The sequence below is a fragment of the Elephantulus edwardii genome, unplaced genomic scaffold (genome assembly GCF_000299155.1).
Source record: "Elephantulus edwardii isolate Elephantulus edwardi_28Jun2011 unplaced genomic scaffold, EleEdw1.0 scaffold00145, whole genome shotgun sequence".
Classification (NCBI taxonomy): Eukaryota; Metazoa; Chordata; class Mammalia; order Macroscelidea; family Macroscelididae; genus Elephantulus; species Elephantulus edwardii.
In genome coordinates this window covers 5,195,988-5,209,992 of record NW_006399895.1, presented here as the reverse complement: position 1 = coordinate 5,209,992, position 14,005 = coordinate 5,195,988, and the positions used below count along the sequence as shown (strand labels likewise).

Genomic DNA, 14,005 nt, shown 5'->3' with positions numbered 1-14,005 from the left:
CCCTAAGGGCCATTTAGGCCAACAGTTGGAAGAGACAGTCAGGCATAGCTAAACATTTTATGAAAGCAGGTAAAGAAGTCTGACCAAGGAGGGAAAGTCATAAAGGGCCTGTCCTGAGAGCAACACTTAGGAAAGCAAGAGAAGATAGTGAATATGAATGTTTTAAACGTAGAAGGATAGGTAAGAACACACAGTAGGCTTGACATGGGAGAAACAAAGGAGAAAGGGCAATGTGTTCTCTCGAAAGATGGTAAGAACTCTGGAGACTATAAAGTCCTGACTTAGAGGCAACATTATTTTCTTTGGAAATTAGTGCTAGTGCTGTGTCATTTAGAGCAAATTACAAATTGTGCACTCCAATCACCAATGTCCTCTGTCACTGAAAATTATTCATGCATTTGAAATCAAACCTTCATGCAACACACTGATCAACACAGCCACAGTCTCAGATCTCAAGAAAATTCAAGTCCAGAAAGAAAACTAGATTTCTGGTATTAAACAACAATCTAAACTCTTGGTACAATATCATCAAATGTATAAGTTATTTAACAGCAATACATAAGGTACACATAACAAAATGTAATTGATGCTAATTGAATTTTAATAAAAGATGACTGTTCATTAAAGTCAAGATGGAACATTTGTACACAACTCTTTCTGGAAAATACCTTTCCCACACAAGTTAGTAGTCAAGTTGCATAGAATGATGGCCTATGGGAGAGGAGAAAGGAAGCCTTAGAAAGAATATGAAATATATTCACATTCATGGCCCTGTGCCCCTTCACTCTCGAGTAAATCTTAGTAGTCATAAAAAGAACTCTCTGAATAATAACAAAACAAATAAACTCCAAACTAAAACAGCAAAAACAAATCAAACAGGAGTGAGTAAGGGCGGAGTGTGACTATCCTACCAGTGAGAACCCTGTGCTCTTTATGGTATAAACTTGAATCTTATCTACTCAAGCAACTCATATCTAAAGTGGAAAATTGTATTAATTCTTGTTTGTTATAATGGGCACTTCTATATTTCTATACGGTAAAGATAATAGTAAATTGGTAGCTATAATATCAAATGGTATTACTTTTGAAAATTGTTGTCAGAGGAACTGAGTTTGAAATTATCCTATAAAACACACAACAGAGCATTAGGCTACTAGTAAAATTTTATTGTTTCTGTTGTGATTCTTGTGTCATTCTTGTCATGAATGTGGAAAAGAGAATTGTTTGTGTCCTAGAATTGCCTTGGATCACTACTGAACAAGGGCGTTCTGGTGGCCTATTTTATATGCCAATGAAAACCAACCCTTAAACTACCCAAAAACAGTAAACTGCACAGGAGGAAATTGTCCAGATTGTCGAATCTGCCAGCTCTTCTGAGTGAGAAAGATGGACAATCTGTCTCTGAAAACCTGCTGGAGGGTGTGTTATGAATCAGTTCCGACTCAATGGTACATAACAAAAACTACTGAACAAAAAATCCTCTGTGTTACATTGGTTAAAGCCCTTTGCTCCTAACTAGAAGGTTGACAGTTTGCTACCAGTTTCTCCAAGGGACAAATCTGTGTCAGTCTGCTGTTTGCAGCTTTGGCACAGCTAGGAGAAAATTCTGTTCTTTCCTACAGGGCACTGTGAGTTGACACTGAGTCAACATCAACGGATTTAGATCTTGTACCTGGAAAAAGTCATTCATAATATTCATATAATATCTACATTAATAGGCTATGTGGGTTAAATGTAAGCATGTGTGAAATATACTTGGAAACTGTAGTATTAATAATAAACATTTCAAAATATAACCTGAAATACAATACTGTGAGTAAAAGAAATTATTCATAAACATAAAAGGAAGACTTACTAATAAAACTATTATTCAAATATCACTAAGGCCAAACATGAAACAATTGGGAACATGTACCAACTTTAATAGTCTAGTATTGATCAAATATGTAATCAAGATGCATTTACAGTAATTGGTGACTGGAATGAAAAGTTGGAAACAAAGACTGATAGTTGGAAAATAGAGTCTTGATAACAGAAAAGAAGCTGAATATTTAATGATAAAATTTTGTGCAATCAATGATTTGTTTGCAAATATTTAAAAAAATACATGTTTTTAAAAAACATAAACTTTACATGGATAAAGCTTCTTCATCTACATAGAGGTTTTGCATGAGCGTAGTATGTTCTGGGAACACTTCTCAACACTTATCCACAATTTGTTATGATATATACATTCACATGCCTTTGTTCAGTCAATAAAACAAGTAAACATCTTTCTTGTATTCTCTGCTTTAAGCCAAGATTTGTCTGACATCACCAATGATATATATCACCCCATGACCTCTTCTGAATTCAGTTTAATTTCTAGAAACTCCCTATAGATGAAACCTTCTAAATATTTTAAAAAATAACTTTCAGCAAGATTTTACTTGTATGTGATATTCATGATACTGTTACATAATTGTCACTTTCTTATGGAGCACCTTTTTGTTTTGTAGAATGGGAATAAATAAGGATCTCTTCCAGTCAGTTGGTCAGGTAGCTGTCTTCCAAATTTCTTGGCATAGACTAGTAAGCATGGGTTTAACAGGTCTGTAATTGTTTGGTGAAAGATCTCAGTATTTTATGAATTCCTGGGCCTTATTTTCTTTGCCAGTGCCTTCAGTGCAGCTTGGACTATTACCTTATCATTGGCTCTTGAGTATATGTTATTTCTTGAAATGGTTCACTGCTGACCAAGTCTTTTTTTTGGTACAGTGACTGTGTATTCTTTGATCTTGTTTGATAATTCCTTTATCCCTCAAGATTTTACCCACAGAATCCACAAGGTCTGAATTTGCTCTTCAATTCTTTCATCATGAGAAAAAGTCAAGCATGTTCTTCCAAACAGAACAAGAGAAAGGTACATGGTTAAAAAATAAAGAGCTGTGAGCTGTGTGTCAGTGTTACAGCCTTTCTTCACTAATAATAAGCCTATTCAGTCTCTATACCGAATAAGTCATTCAAGAAGATGGACTATATGGCAGCAGTAACAGAAGAATGTGGCACTAGGATTTGAGGTTGACTCATCAATAACCTATATTATGCAGAAAACACAAGCAAGTGTACAGAAAGTGAAAACGTGAAGCACTTAATAAAGAAGATCAAATACTAAAACCTTCACTATGATTTTACACCTCAACAGCAAGAAAAAAACTTTTCCCCCTGGACCAAGAGGCAATATAATGACAAATAAAACACTAAAGTTGTCAATGATTTCATTTCACTTGGATCCACAATCAATAATATCCATATGAACAGCAGTCAAGAAATCAGAAATTGTGTTGTATTGGGAAAATCTGATGTCAAGGACCTGTCTAAAGTATTAAACAGCAAGAATGTCAGTTTAAAAATTAAGGCAATGCCTGATCCAAGCCACAGTATTTTCAACTGTTTCCTAGTCAATGGATAATGAGTAAGGAAAACCAAAGAATAATTGATGCCTTTGAATTGTGGTGTTAGACAAAAATACTGAATATATTATGGGCTGCCAAAAGAACAATTCTATCCTGGAGAATGTTCAACCAGGGTGTTCCTTTAAGGCAAATATGGTGAAACTTTGTCTGGGCATGTGACTAGGAGGTTACCCTTTGGCAAAAGACGTTCTGGGAAAGGTAGACAGTCAGTGAAAGAGGGCAAGACCTTCACTGAGATGGACTAATCCACTGACTACAACAATGGGCCTGAGCATGGTGCAGAGTGTGCATATAGTGCAGGACAGCAGGATAAAGCAAAGGTCCAATCTGCTGTCCATAGGGTCACTATAAGTGGTAGTTGACTTGAGAGCATCTAACAACAACAATGATAACACCTTTACCTAACCTGCTCAACTATACAGGATTCAGACTGACTCTCTCAATGAAAAGAGTTGATAAAGAAGCTCAATACCAATAATCAAAGCAAGGTCAGAGGGTGACAGTGGAACAAACTTTCCATTACTCATGTGCAAGTTCCAACTGAAGCTAAAGAATATTAAAACAAATTATGAGAACCAAAATATAACCTTGAGTCAGTGCCCAATAAACTAAAAAAAAACAAAAAACAAAAACAAAACCCAAACAAAAAAAAAAAAAAACAAAACCCAGACAACCGAACAACAAACAAAACCCATTAGAAGAATAGATTTAATGCCTTTAACACTAACGCCCCAAGACCAGACGAGTTATGGGCAGCGTCAAGGAAATCTATGAAGCAAGCAAAGGTCATTACAGGAAAGAAATAAAAGACCAAAGTGGATTTCAAAAGTGCAACTTACACTAGAATAGAGAATACAGGGAAGAAGAGTAGAGGTAAGAAAGCTGAACATAAGACTTCAAAGGGCAGCTTGAAAAGACAAAATAAACTATTATAATAAAAAATGCAAAGAGCTGGAGTTAGAAAACCAAAATGAAAGAACATGCTCAGCATTTATGAAGCTTAAGGAGCTAAAGAACTAATTCAAGCCTCAAGTTGCAATACTAACTACTATGAGCGAGATCTTGAATGATGTGGGAAGCCTCTAAATAAGACGGAAGGTATATACAGAGAGACATTTAACAAAAAATAATTCCACAATTTTAATGAAGAATAGTGTGAAACACATGCATGCGCGCATGCACGTGCACACACACACACACACACAAAGATGATAGAAGAAAAAAAAAGACTACATGATTAGGCATTATCTGTATGACAACAGTATAGAATAAGAGGTGCATAGCAAAGTGGACTCGGGGGAGGGAGGAAATGATGAAAAACTTAAATGTTTGTTTAATTTAAAAATGAGCAGGGCAGGTAGAGAGGCAAATGTGCAACAATAAGTAAATGAAAATCCAACTCTTCTGTAAACTTTCGTTAAATCACAATAAAAAAGGAAAAAATCGGTCAACATTAAACCATATCAGGAATATAGGATCCATAATAAGAAAATTATAACTTATTTATTCATAAAGTGTTCCTAAGAAGCTACATTGCTAAGCCACTAATCTAGGTGTTTCATAAATAACAAAATGAATAAAAACTTATATTCTAATACTATTTGGAAGTAGTAGTAGTTAAGTGCCTTTGAGTTAATAGTCACTCCCAATGATCCAACGAACAACAGCTCTGAACCTTGCCCTATCCTAGGCCATCCTCACAATATCCCATAGGCGATAGGCTTGAGCCCATTATTACAGTCTGGTCCTTTGATCTTCCACTTTTCTTGGCATGATGTCCTTTTCCAAGTACTAGATGGCCCCTCCTGACTACATGCCCTAAGTATATGAGAAGTAATTTCATCATCCTTGCCTCTAAGGAGCACAATGGTTGCACCCTCTCCAAGAACAAATTTGCCTGTCAGTTGTTGTTGTTGTTATGTGTCCTCGAGTCGTTTGCGACTCATAGCGACCCTATGTACAACAGCCTGTCAGTATAGGTATGCAAAACCAAAGCAAACCAAAATAAACAACAAAACAAAACATCAGCTAGGAAAAAGTTAAGTACCAAAGTACCATGTAGAAGAAGTGAAAACAAATCATGTAGTCTAGATACTATAGGCTCATCTTAAAAAAATAAACTGAGTAGTCAACTGTGTTAGCAATATATAAGTAATATATACAGAAAAGCTATGTTCAATTTTAAAGTTGGAGGACTGCACTCTTCTTTAATAGCTCCTTTGGATTAAAAATATGTATATATAAATTAAACCACTTATGGAAAGAAAATAATTTAAAAAATAATTTGTGAAATACAAACACAAAGGTTTAATACCAGCTTTGAGCTTAAAAATTAATTAAAACATTAGGAAATTAATACTATTTTATTATGATAAGGAATAATTTAAATTCTTCACAGTTTCAGGAAGTATAGTGTTTAACATGTTCTTTGAAATAGAATCTTATGGTAGTTAGACTTTGTGTAAACCAACTTATTAAAACCTTATATGAGCCCACCTCCAGTCGACCTCATTTCTGTTGCTGCCACTTCTGCTGTTGAAGATGCTTTCAGAAACTGGAGGAACCTCCAATGGTGAGGCAGAAGTGCCATTCTGCCCACCTGAAGAGCAGGAGCAGCAGAGTGCTGCTGCCATCACCATCTGTCCAAAGAACGAAGACCCAGAGGTCTTGCTCAGAGCTCTGCCTTACTTTATTGTATCTTACGTGTTGGCCAGTGTTGCAAGGGTCTAGGTCTGGGGTCTTTAAAACCACTACAGGAACATAATAAAAGGAGGGTGAACTCCTTCAAAACAAAGCAAAATCAAAACACTTCTGGGACTGCTGATTTATGTACAGTAGAATGCTGTCTATTTAGCAACACAAATCTATACTGAAGAAGTCCTATTCAATTCAAGTAAAAGGACTAAATTACTTTTTTTTTTAATTTTGGAAAAGGTATATACAGGAAGATTTGCCATTTCAACATTTGTCATTTCATATTTAAAACTGAATGACAATTACTTTCAACATGTTGTGCAACCATCAACACTATTCATTTCTTAAGTTTTCCTTCCCACTATATAAAATCATTTCCTATCTTTTATTATCAAGATTAGAAAGGATTTTTGGTACCCTGATAGTCCAAATTCTTCCTGGATAAAAAGGAAATGGTTTTTGTTTAATCTTGACAATAGATTTTATCTTTCTAGAGAGATAAAAGACAAAGAAATTGGTACCACCCACTCTCCAAAGGTCATCCTCTGAAGAGGAAAGTAGCAGATAACTACTTCTGAGGGTGGAGTAAAAGGATGTCTCCACTCACCACATTCTAGAGAGGTCAATAGATCTCCATGTTTGGCCCCAGGGAAAGGTTCTTTAAAGTCCAACGAAAATCTAAGTGCTGAAATCACCCAATTATTATTCCAAGTGGGAGTTTCCAAAGGCTGGAAATGTTTTCAAATCATGTAAAAAAACAGACACTTAGTGTAAATAAACTCATAAGAGTTATTACATTGAAGTGAAAAAATTTAAACATAACTACATCTTAAAAATAAGCAAGCAACAAGAGAATTGCCAGCCTTAAAGAAAATAAGAAATTTTCTATTCAGAGAGGTTCACAGATCAGAAAGGTAAGATGAAATAGAGCTCAAAGATGTATCTGAGACATCTGAGATGGCAATTAAAAATTAACCAAGGTGGTATTGTGTCAATCACCTCTAAATTCATTAGGTTTTGAGGAAATGGCTTTCAAAGACTTCTTGCAGTGAATGAAGAGATTAGAGAAATGCTTGAAGGACTTCCAAGATAGCGACTGCTTGGTGCGTTTACTTTCTGAGAAGTTCCTCCAAAATTTCTCATGCTATTTTGGGTAATCAGAACCAGTGAAAGAAAGTGCTTTAGTTTTAAGTTATATAAACTAATCTCCATTTTCTAAAGTTATCTACTATTTCATGGTGTCTCCATACAATACTGTATTTCCCAGGTTTACAGACCAATAATAATTTGGTAGTATCTCTGTCCAAGTACCTTAAAATATCTGAACTGGCTGCTTGCAACCGAAACATTAGGCTCACTCAGTTGGGTATACTGAGGAAGCATATTAATAGTGAATTTCAATATAAGTACTGGGAATTTCAAAAAAATTGGCTGGAAAATGACGTGATTTAGTAATTTTCTAGCCAAGATAAAACTCCGGAATTGTTTTACTCAGGGAAAATTCAGTGTAATCATGCTAGGACTTCACTGCTATATATCATGATTATACTTTCGTAAGCAATTAAAATAGCAAACAGTGCTATAAAATTTATACAATTCTTATCTCCTAAAACTGGACCTCTGTTTAATTATAACTACAAATATCATTATAATTCATATATATGCATAATTTTGCAACAATTAAATGAAATTGTCATTATGAAGTCACACTGGTGATGGATGCAACAGCTAATTGTTGGACTGTTAACCAAAGCTGATCAATCAGTTCCTGTGCTAAAGAAAGATGCAGCAGTCTGCTTCCATAAAGATTTACAGCCTTAGAAAAAAAATAAGGGCCGTTATACTCTGTCCCATAGGGTGGTTATGAATTTGAATTGACTCTGTGGCACTGGCCCTTGCTTTCATTATATGCCTTTTTCACATTTAGTACTGACAATGATCTCATAAGGGAGTGGTCTAGTGGCAAGAAGCTGCACTGCAAACCAAAGGTACTGGGTTTGAGGCCACCAGCTATTCTGTGGTAGAAGAATGAGCAATCTCCTCTTCTGTGATTAATTGCCTCTGAAAATCCACCAGAAGGTCAGCTATGGGTTGGATCTGAATCTATGGTGCACAATACCACAACAGTCTCATAAGATAGGTACTATTATCTCAGTTTTGACAGATGTAGAAAATGAGACTCAGAGAAGAAATTCTTTGAATGGATACATCATATATACCCTGATTAATACTGAATCTTCAAGATTAGGCATGACATCTGGTACTATAAAGAAATGTTAACTGCTCACACAGCTAAAAAGTGATCAAGATTTGAACAAAGGCCTATTCTAACTTCACAACCTTTCTATATCTCAACTTTTTCCATAAATGTGGGACCTAAGGTCTCTGCTGCAATTGCTCAAGTCCTAATGTAGCTCAACAATATTTAAACAAATGGGTGTGACTATGTTCCAATAAAACATAATTTACAAAATTGATCATAAAGTCTATTATGCTGGATCCTTGCCAAGTTGTCACTATAATAATGGAAAAGACAAAAAGAATACACTGGGGTTCATATTCAATAAGACACTATGAAAGATCTGATAGAGAACTACATGTGTTAATATTTGGAATTCTTACTGATTTGGTCATGGTTTTATTAATGTGCCTCACTGATAAAACAAAGCACTAGCTATGCATGCTTAACTTTTCTTTAGCTTAATTATAAGGAAGTCAAACATCACTACACAGGCTCCTCAGAGAAACTATCTACCATAAAATAGAAAAGTTATAATTTTATAGAAAGAAGTGTCACAAGTGATGATCCTAATGTTAACACAATCAGTAGAAAGTATGGTGTTGGGGCAGGATCTCAGGGTAACCATTTCATTCAAGTCCTGTGATAAAACTGCTTAGCTTCTCTGGGTTAAATAGAAATGTTACAAACATCAAAGACATACTAAAAATGTGACAGATGAAAGAATGGGAGGGGGGTGTTGGATTTTTTAAAAAATAATACACACCTCTATAAACATGCAATTTGACTGCAGTTTATGATTAAAACAAACAATCTTGAGGAAAGGTTTGAAGTAAGTAGACTTATATCTACCTTGTAAGAACTGATAGCTAGGGCAGGAGTGAATCTTGTCTTAGACATAATGAAAACTCAAGGAACTATCACAAACAGTATTTTAAAGTCTGTGAATCAAACATCACAAATAACAAACTTGTTCATATAATCTTCAAATACATATTAGCAGCAATATAAACATGAAATTTTAAATTAAAAAATAAGTGTTTAGTGAAGTAAGTGCACTAATATCTATACACTAATATAAAAGTAATATCAACTTTTGAAAGTCCAAGATCTTCCTTATCAATTATTCTCACCTTTGGACTATATAAGGCCTTTCCTAGGATAAAAGAAGATACATATCAAAGAGTTAAGGACACCATCAGACACAACAAAAACAACACGATGTAAATAACTTTCTAATAATGATAGTATCATTATTATCCTCATTTTGTTATTGCAGAGGTTGATTGAACTACCACTGTTCTTACTGACAGCCTGTTTTGGGAAGAAAAAAAAAGCATTTTTTTTAAAAAGCACAGACTCATAGCCCAGCTAGGAGAGCAGGAAGAACCCTCACTAGAGACACAACCACTCATATAGCCTTTGGATGAAATTGAAATTGAGCCTTGAAAACAGTCAACATTAAATGAGCTTGTTAAAGAATAATAAAATAAACAGTAGGCACCCAACTGTACATCATTACTGATTTTCCAGTTGATTGCCTTTTATTTCTTCCTGTTTAGGACGCTGGTACACAACAAATGCTATAGGTTTCGATCATACTGGATGAAAACCACAGCTCTTGACTTTTTTGGGTAAGTTTAAAGTTATACATATACAAAACAAAAGAGAGATTTCAAAATGTTGGGCGAGGGGCAGTGGAGAAAGCAGATATAAGATAAAGACAAGTTTCCTTAGACCTGGGAATCTGGAAGGTTACTCTGGAGTGCTGAGCCTTAATTTTGCAATTATGTATAAAAGTTTTATTTAGCTCTTGGGAGCCCTGGTGGCACAGTGATTAAAATGCCTCGCTACTAACTGAAAAGGTAATAGTTTGAACCCACTGGCTACTTTTAAGGATAAAGACATGGCAGTCTGTAAAGATTTATAGCCTTACAAATCTCATGGAGCAAGTTCTACTCTGGCTATAGAGTTGACATAGACCAGAAGGCAGTGGGCTTTCAGGTTATACATATCCCTGTTGTTCAAAGGGTCACTGTGTGTCACAGATGACTCAATGACAACTAACAACAACAACAAGACACACACAAAAGTCTGAAAATTACACTGATAAACCAGAAATACCTTGAAAAACATGAATAAGTGAACTGCTAAAAAGCAATCAGAATCATATACTAGTCTTCTAAGGATATATGCAAGGGATGCACACTCTCTTAACCCCAAATTGGTCCCTCAAATTGTGCAGGCTTCTTAGAACACAAGCAAGAAATACACATTCTCTTGGTCACCAACTGGTCCTTTGCTACATAATATGGGCAGAGTTATCATTACTTTCTTAATTAACAGTCTTTTTACATAATCCTTAATAAAGATTAATTTTAAAATGTGATTTCTAGCTTGCTGCAATAAGGCTATATAGTGTTTAAGAACAGAACTTCAGAGAAAATAATGTTTACTTTAAAGATTGAATATAATTTAAAGTAACTACAAACCCACATATTTAGCCCTTTGAAACATCCTTAAGGATTGAACTTTAACTCTGGAGCATTTTCCCTGGTTCTTTCTCTGGTAGCCAAAGGCAGTAGTCTTTATATCTGATGACCTCCCTAGACTTTTCACACAAAGACGATCTCAAAAAATGAGGAGGATGGTAGCAAAATTCAAGATCATAAGGGCAAAGCAGTCTAAATATATATTACAGGTTGCTTGATTTTGTGGTAGTCCCAAAATCATATTGGAAAAATTGCACAGGAAAATCATATTCATTTAACTAAACAAAAGTGAGTCGTTTATGTTCCACCTATATATGCTTAAAACATAGCACCATTTTCTAACAAAATTCCTTTTATACGTGTTATTCAATAGGCCCAAATGCAGGATACTTTTCTAGCCATTACCTTTAAAAAAAATTCCTAATGAATACGGCATCACTTTTGTAGAAGACTAGCTGTCCATTCTACTTTGTTCATGCTTCTGTTTGAAACTGGTAATATAATTTCCCTCACTTGTAATCCTAAGTGAATTTTTTAAGACTCTTCATTAATCTTACTTTCCTTTTAAGAAAAAAAAAAATCATTACCCATAGCTATCAAAAAGCTTCTACTCCTCAAGTTTTTTTAAAAAAAAAACCACACCATACAGCCAAACAACAAACCCCCCAAATTGCTTGTCCAAGAAAATTTAAACAGAGGAGGAAATATTCTGGCAATGTTCACAGATACTTGATTTTACAAGTTTTTGTGACAAGAGCTAGAATTTAGATTAGTGTTACACAGTGTTTATGAGGGTTGTTTGTCAAGCCAAATATAAGGTACCTCCTCCCCACAAATTAAAGAATCAGATTACAACCCATTATTTCATTTCTGATTGTTTTTCTTTGTAATAAGTGGGAAAGTGGATACTGGATAAAAGTCTTCCTGGAGCTAAAAGACACCACATTAAAGGCTCCAATTAGCTATAAATCAGTTGTCTTTTCTACTGGGGGAGAACAAGAAAGAAAAGAGAAAGGGGTTAGTGAGAGGAAAAGAAAACTGGAGGCACTTCCAAATTAAATTCCAAGAAAGATACCTACTGCATACTTCAAACTTCTTTCAGGGACAGTGAGGAAAATTAAGATTAGAATCAAACCCTTCCAAATGCCTCAACTCTGAGAATTAGTTCTACTCTCAATATACGCCTTGTTATCTTTAAACCTTTAAAGAGAGGCTATAGAAGCTCCGGACCTTTATAAAACAAAACTTATGCCGCACTTACCACCCCCAATTGTTCCAAACCCAGAGACCGCCACACACTAACGCCATTGTTATGCAAACAATGCTTAAATGGCCGTAACCATTAACGACTTCTCATTAGAAAGGCTTTCAAAGATTTGTTACACCATCTAAAAAAAAGCTAACAGGTACATCAAATCCACCTAAACCGTCATTTAATATTGAATGACCCCGATTTGTACATTACAATTCAATGAAAGCAAAGTTGCAATATTCTGGCATTGTTTCTTGTTTAAACAATTTACTTATTTACAAAACTTCGTTTATTCTGTAGTAAGCATTTTAGAAAATAGTTTTTAACTATACTCTGCACACATATGAGTTTAAGTCAGTTGGGAGAAGTCAGGGCAGAAACTGATTGAAAGGGACGGAATCATGTAAGAGAATTGTAAAATGAATCTAAGAAACGTGACTTTAAATTTTGTATATCCCGCTGGCCAAAACACTGCAACCTTCCGTGTAATACCTTCTCCTATCTAGAACATGCAGAAAGGAAGGATATTCCATTTGTACTAGGTGGCGAACCTTTTACTAATTTTTATAGACTAGAACAAAAAAAAATTAATTTGGCATGGCAAATCCAGATTGTCAGAATTCGTTATTTAAAAAACTGTACTTTTGCACTCCCAAAGAGAACTTTTAAATCTGAGCACGTTTAGAGCTGTTTGGCATTTTCCCGGGAAAACGCCACTGCCTACAAAATTCAAATGAAACGTGGACACGGGATCTACTGTAAGCTGCAGCTGGGTTTGGATGGAATCGCTGGAAGGAGCCTGGGCTGCTCGGCGCGTCCTGACACGTTGCTGCAGGGAAGCCCCTCGCGCGGAGCGGCCCTCGGGGGACCCGATCCCGAGCAGCCGAGCGGCCCCTGCCCGCGGAGCACCGAGAAGGAGCGCCCGAGGCCGCCAGGCCAGTTTGGCGGAGAAACCCTCCTCTTCTCCCCTCTGAGGAGCCCAAGTGGTTCTGACTCCTCCGCTGCAGTTGAGGCTCCAAGAAAAGGAGCAGAAACCAGCAGCAGACGCGGTTTACGGAGGGAGCCGTTGACCGCGACCTCTAGGCGCTGCGCTTCGGAGTGGGGCACGTTCCCTGGAGTCCCAAGACCCAGGCAGGACGGCCAAATCCACACGAGGCGGACCTCGGCCGTGCAGAGAGGGCAGGCTGGCCCGTCACACCGCCCTCGGCCGTTGGAAAGATCGGGGGAAAGAAGTTTCTAGAAAGTCTTGAGTGGCCCGCGGGCGAGTGCCGGCTACTTACCTTGGTGTACTTGATTTCGAGGTTTGGGGTGGGCGAGGGCAAGAGGTGCAGGGACGCCATGAGGGCGGCGGGGTCAGCCTTCACCTCGCCCGGCATCTCGATCTTACTGGAAGTCATGGTGGCGGGCCGAGGTCTCGCTCGCCCGCGGCGTGGGGGCTGTGCGTGGTCCGCGGCCAGGGCGCGCTCGCCTGTATATAGGCAGGTGTCAAGCTGGGGCTCTTCTTATTGGACGTGAGGGCCGAGGCGTTGGGGGCTGGTCCATCCTACCTAGGAGGCCCGGGCGCGGCCCCGATTTACATAAAGTCCACGGCCCGCGCGCCGCTGACCGGTTGCTCCGCGCCCGCCCTCCAGTCGGCCTGGCGTCCCTCGTCCCCGACGGCTCGAGCGGGAGCCTGCGCCGCGGCCGCGTGGGGCTCGGTGAGCCGAGCGGGACCCAGTCTTAGCTCTGCGGCCGTCAGCACCCGGCGGGTGGCGCACTTAGGCGAGGGTCGTGGCCCCGGAAGCCGAGCGCCGCCCGGCCGTGCACTGACTTGCAGAGGGGAGTGGGGCGCGCAGTCTGGGCCGGAGAAGCCCGAGACGCGGGTCTGGAGGTG

General features: G+C 37.7%; 1 protein-coding gene across 2 annotated transcripts in view; it reads right to left on the bottom strand.

Moving 5' to 3' along the window:
- Positions 1-13,780, bottom strand: part of ALDH1A2 (aldehyde dehydrogenase 1 family, member A2) — a 138,317-nt gene extending 124,537 nt beyond the window's left edge. The window contains exon 1 of one of the 2 annotated variants that reach the window (XM_006894503.1): positions 13,413-13,780. In XM_006894503.1, coding sequence (XP_006894565.1) covers positions 13,413-13,529 — 117 coding nt within the window. In that variant the 5' untranslated portion in view covers positions 13,530-13,780. The remainder of the gene's footprint in view (positions 1-13,412) is intronic. The other variant, XM_006894504.1, reaches the window with a different exon arrangement.
- Positions 13,781-14,005: the final 225 nt, after the last annotated feature.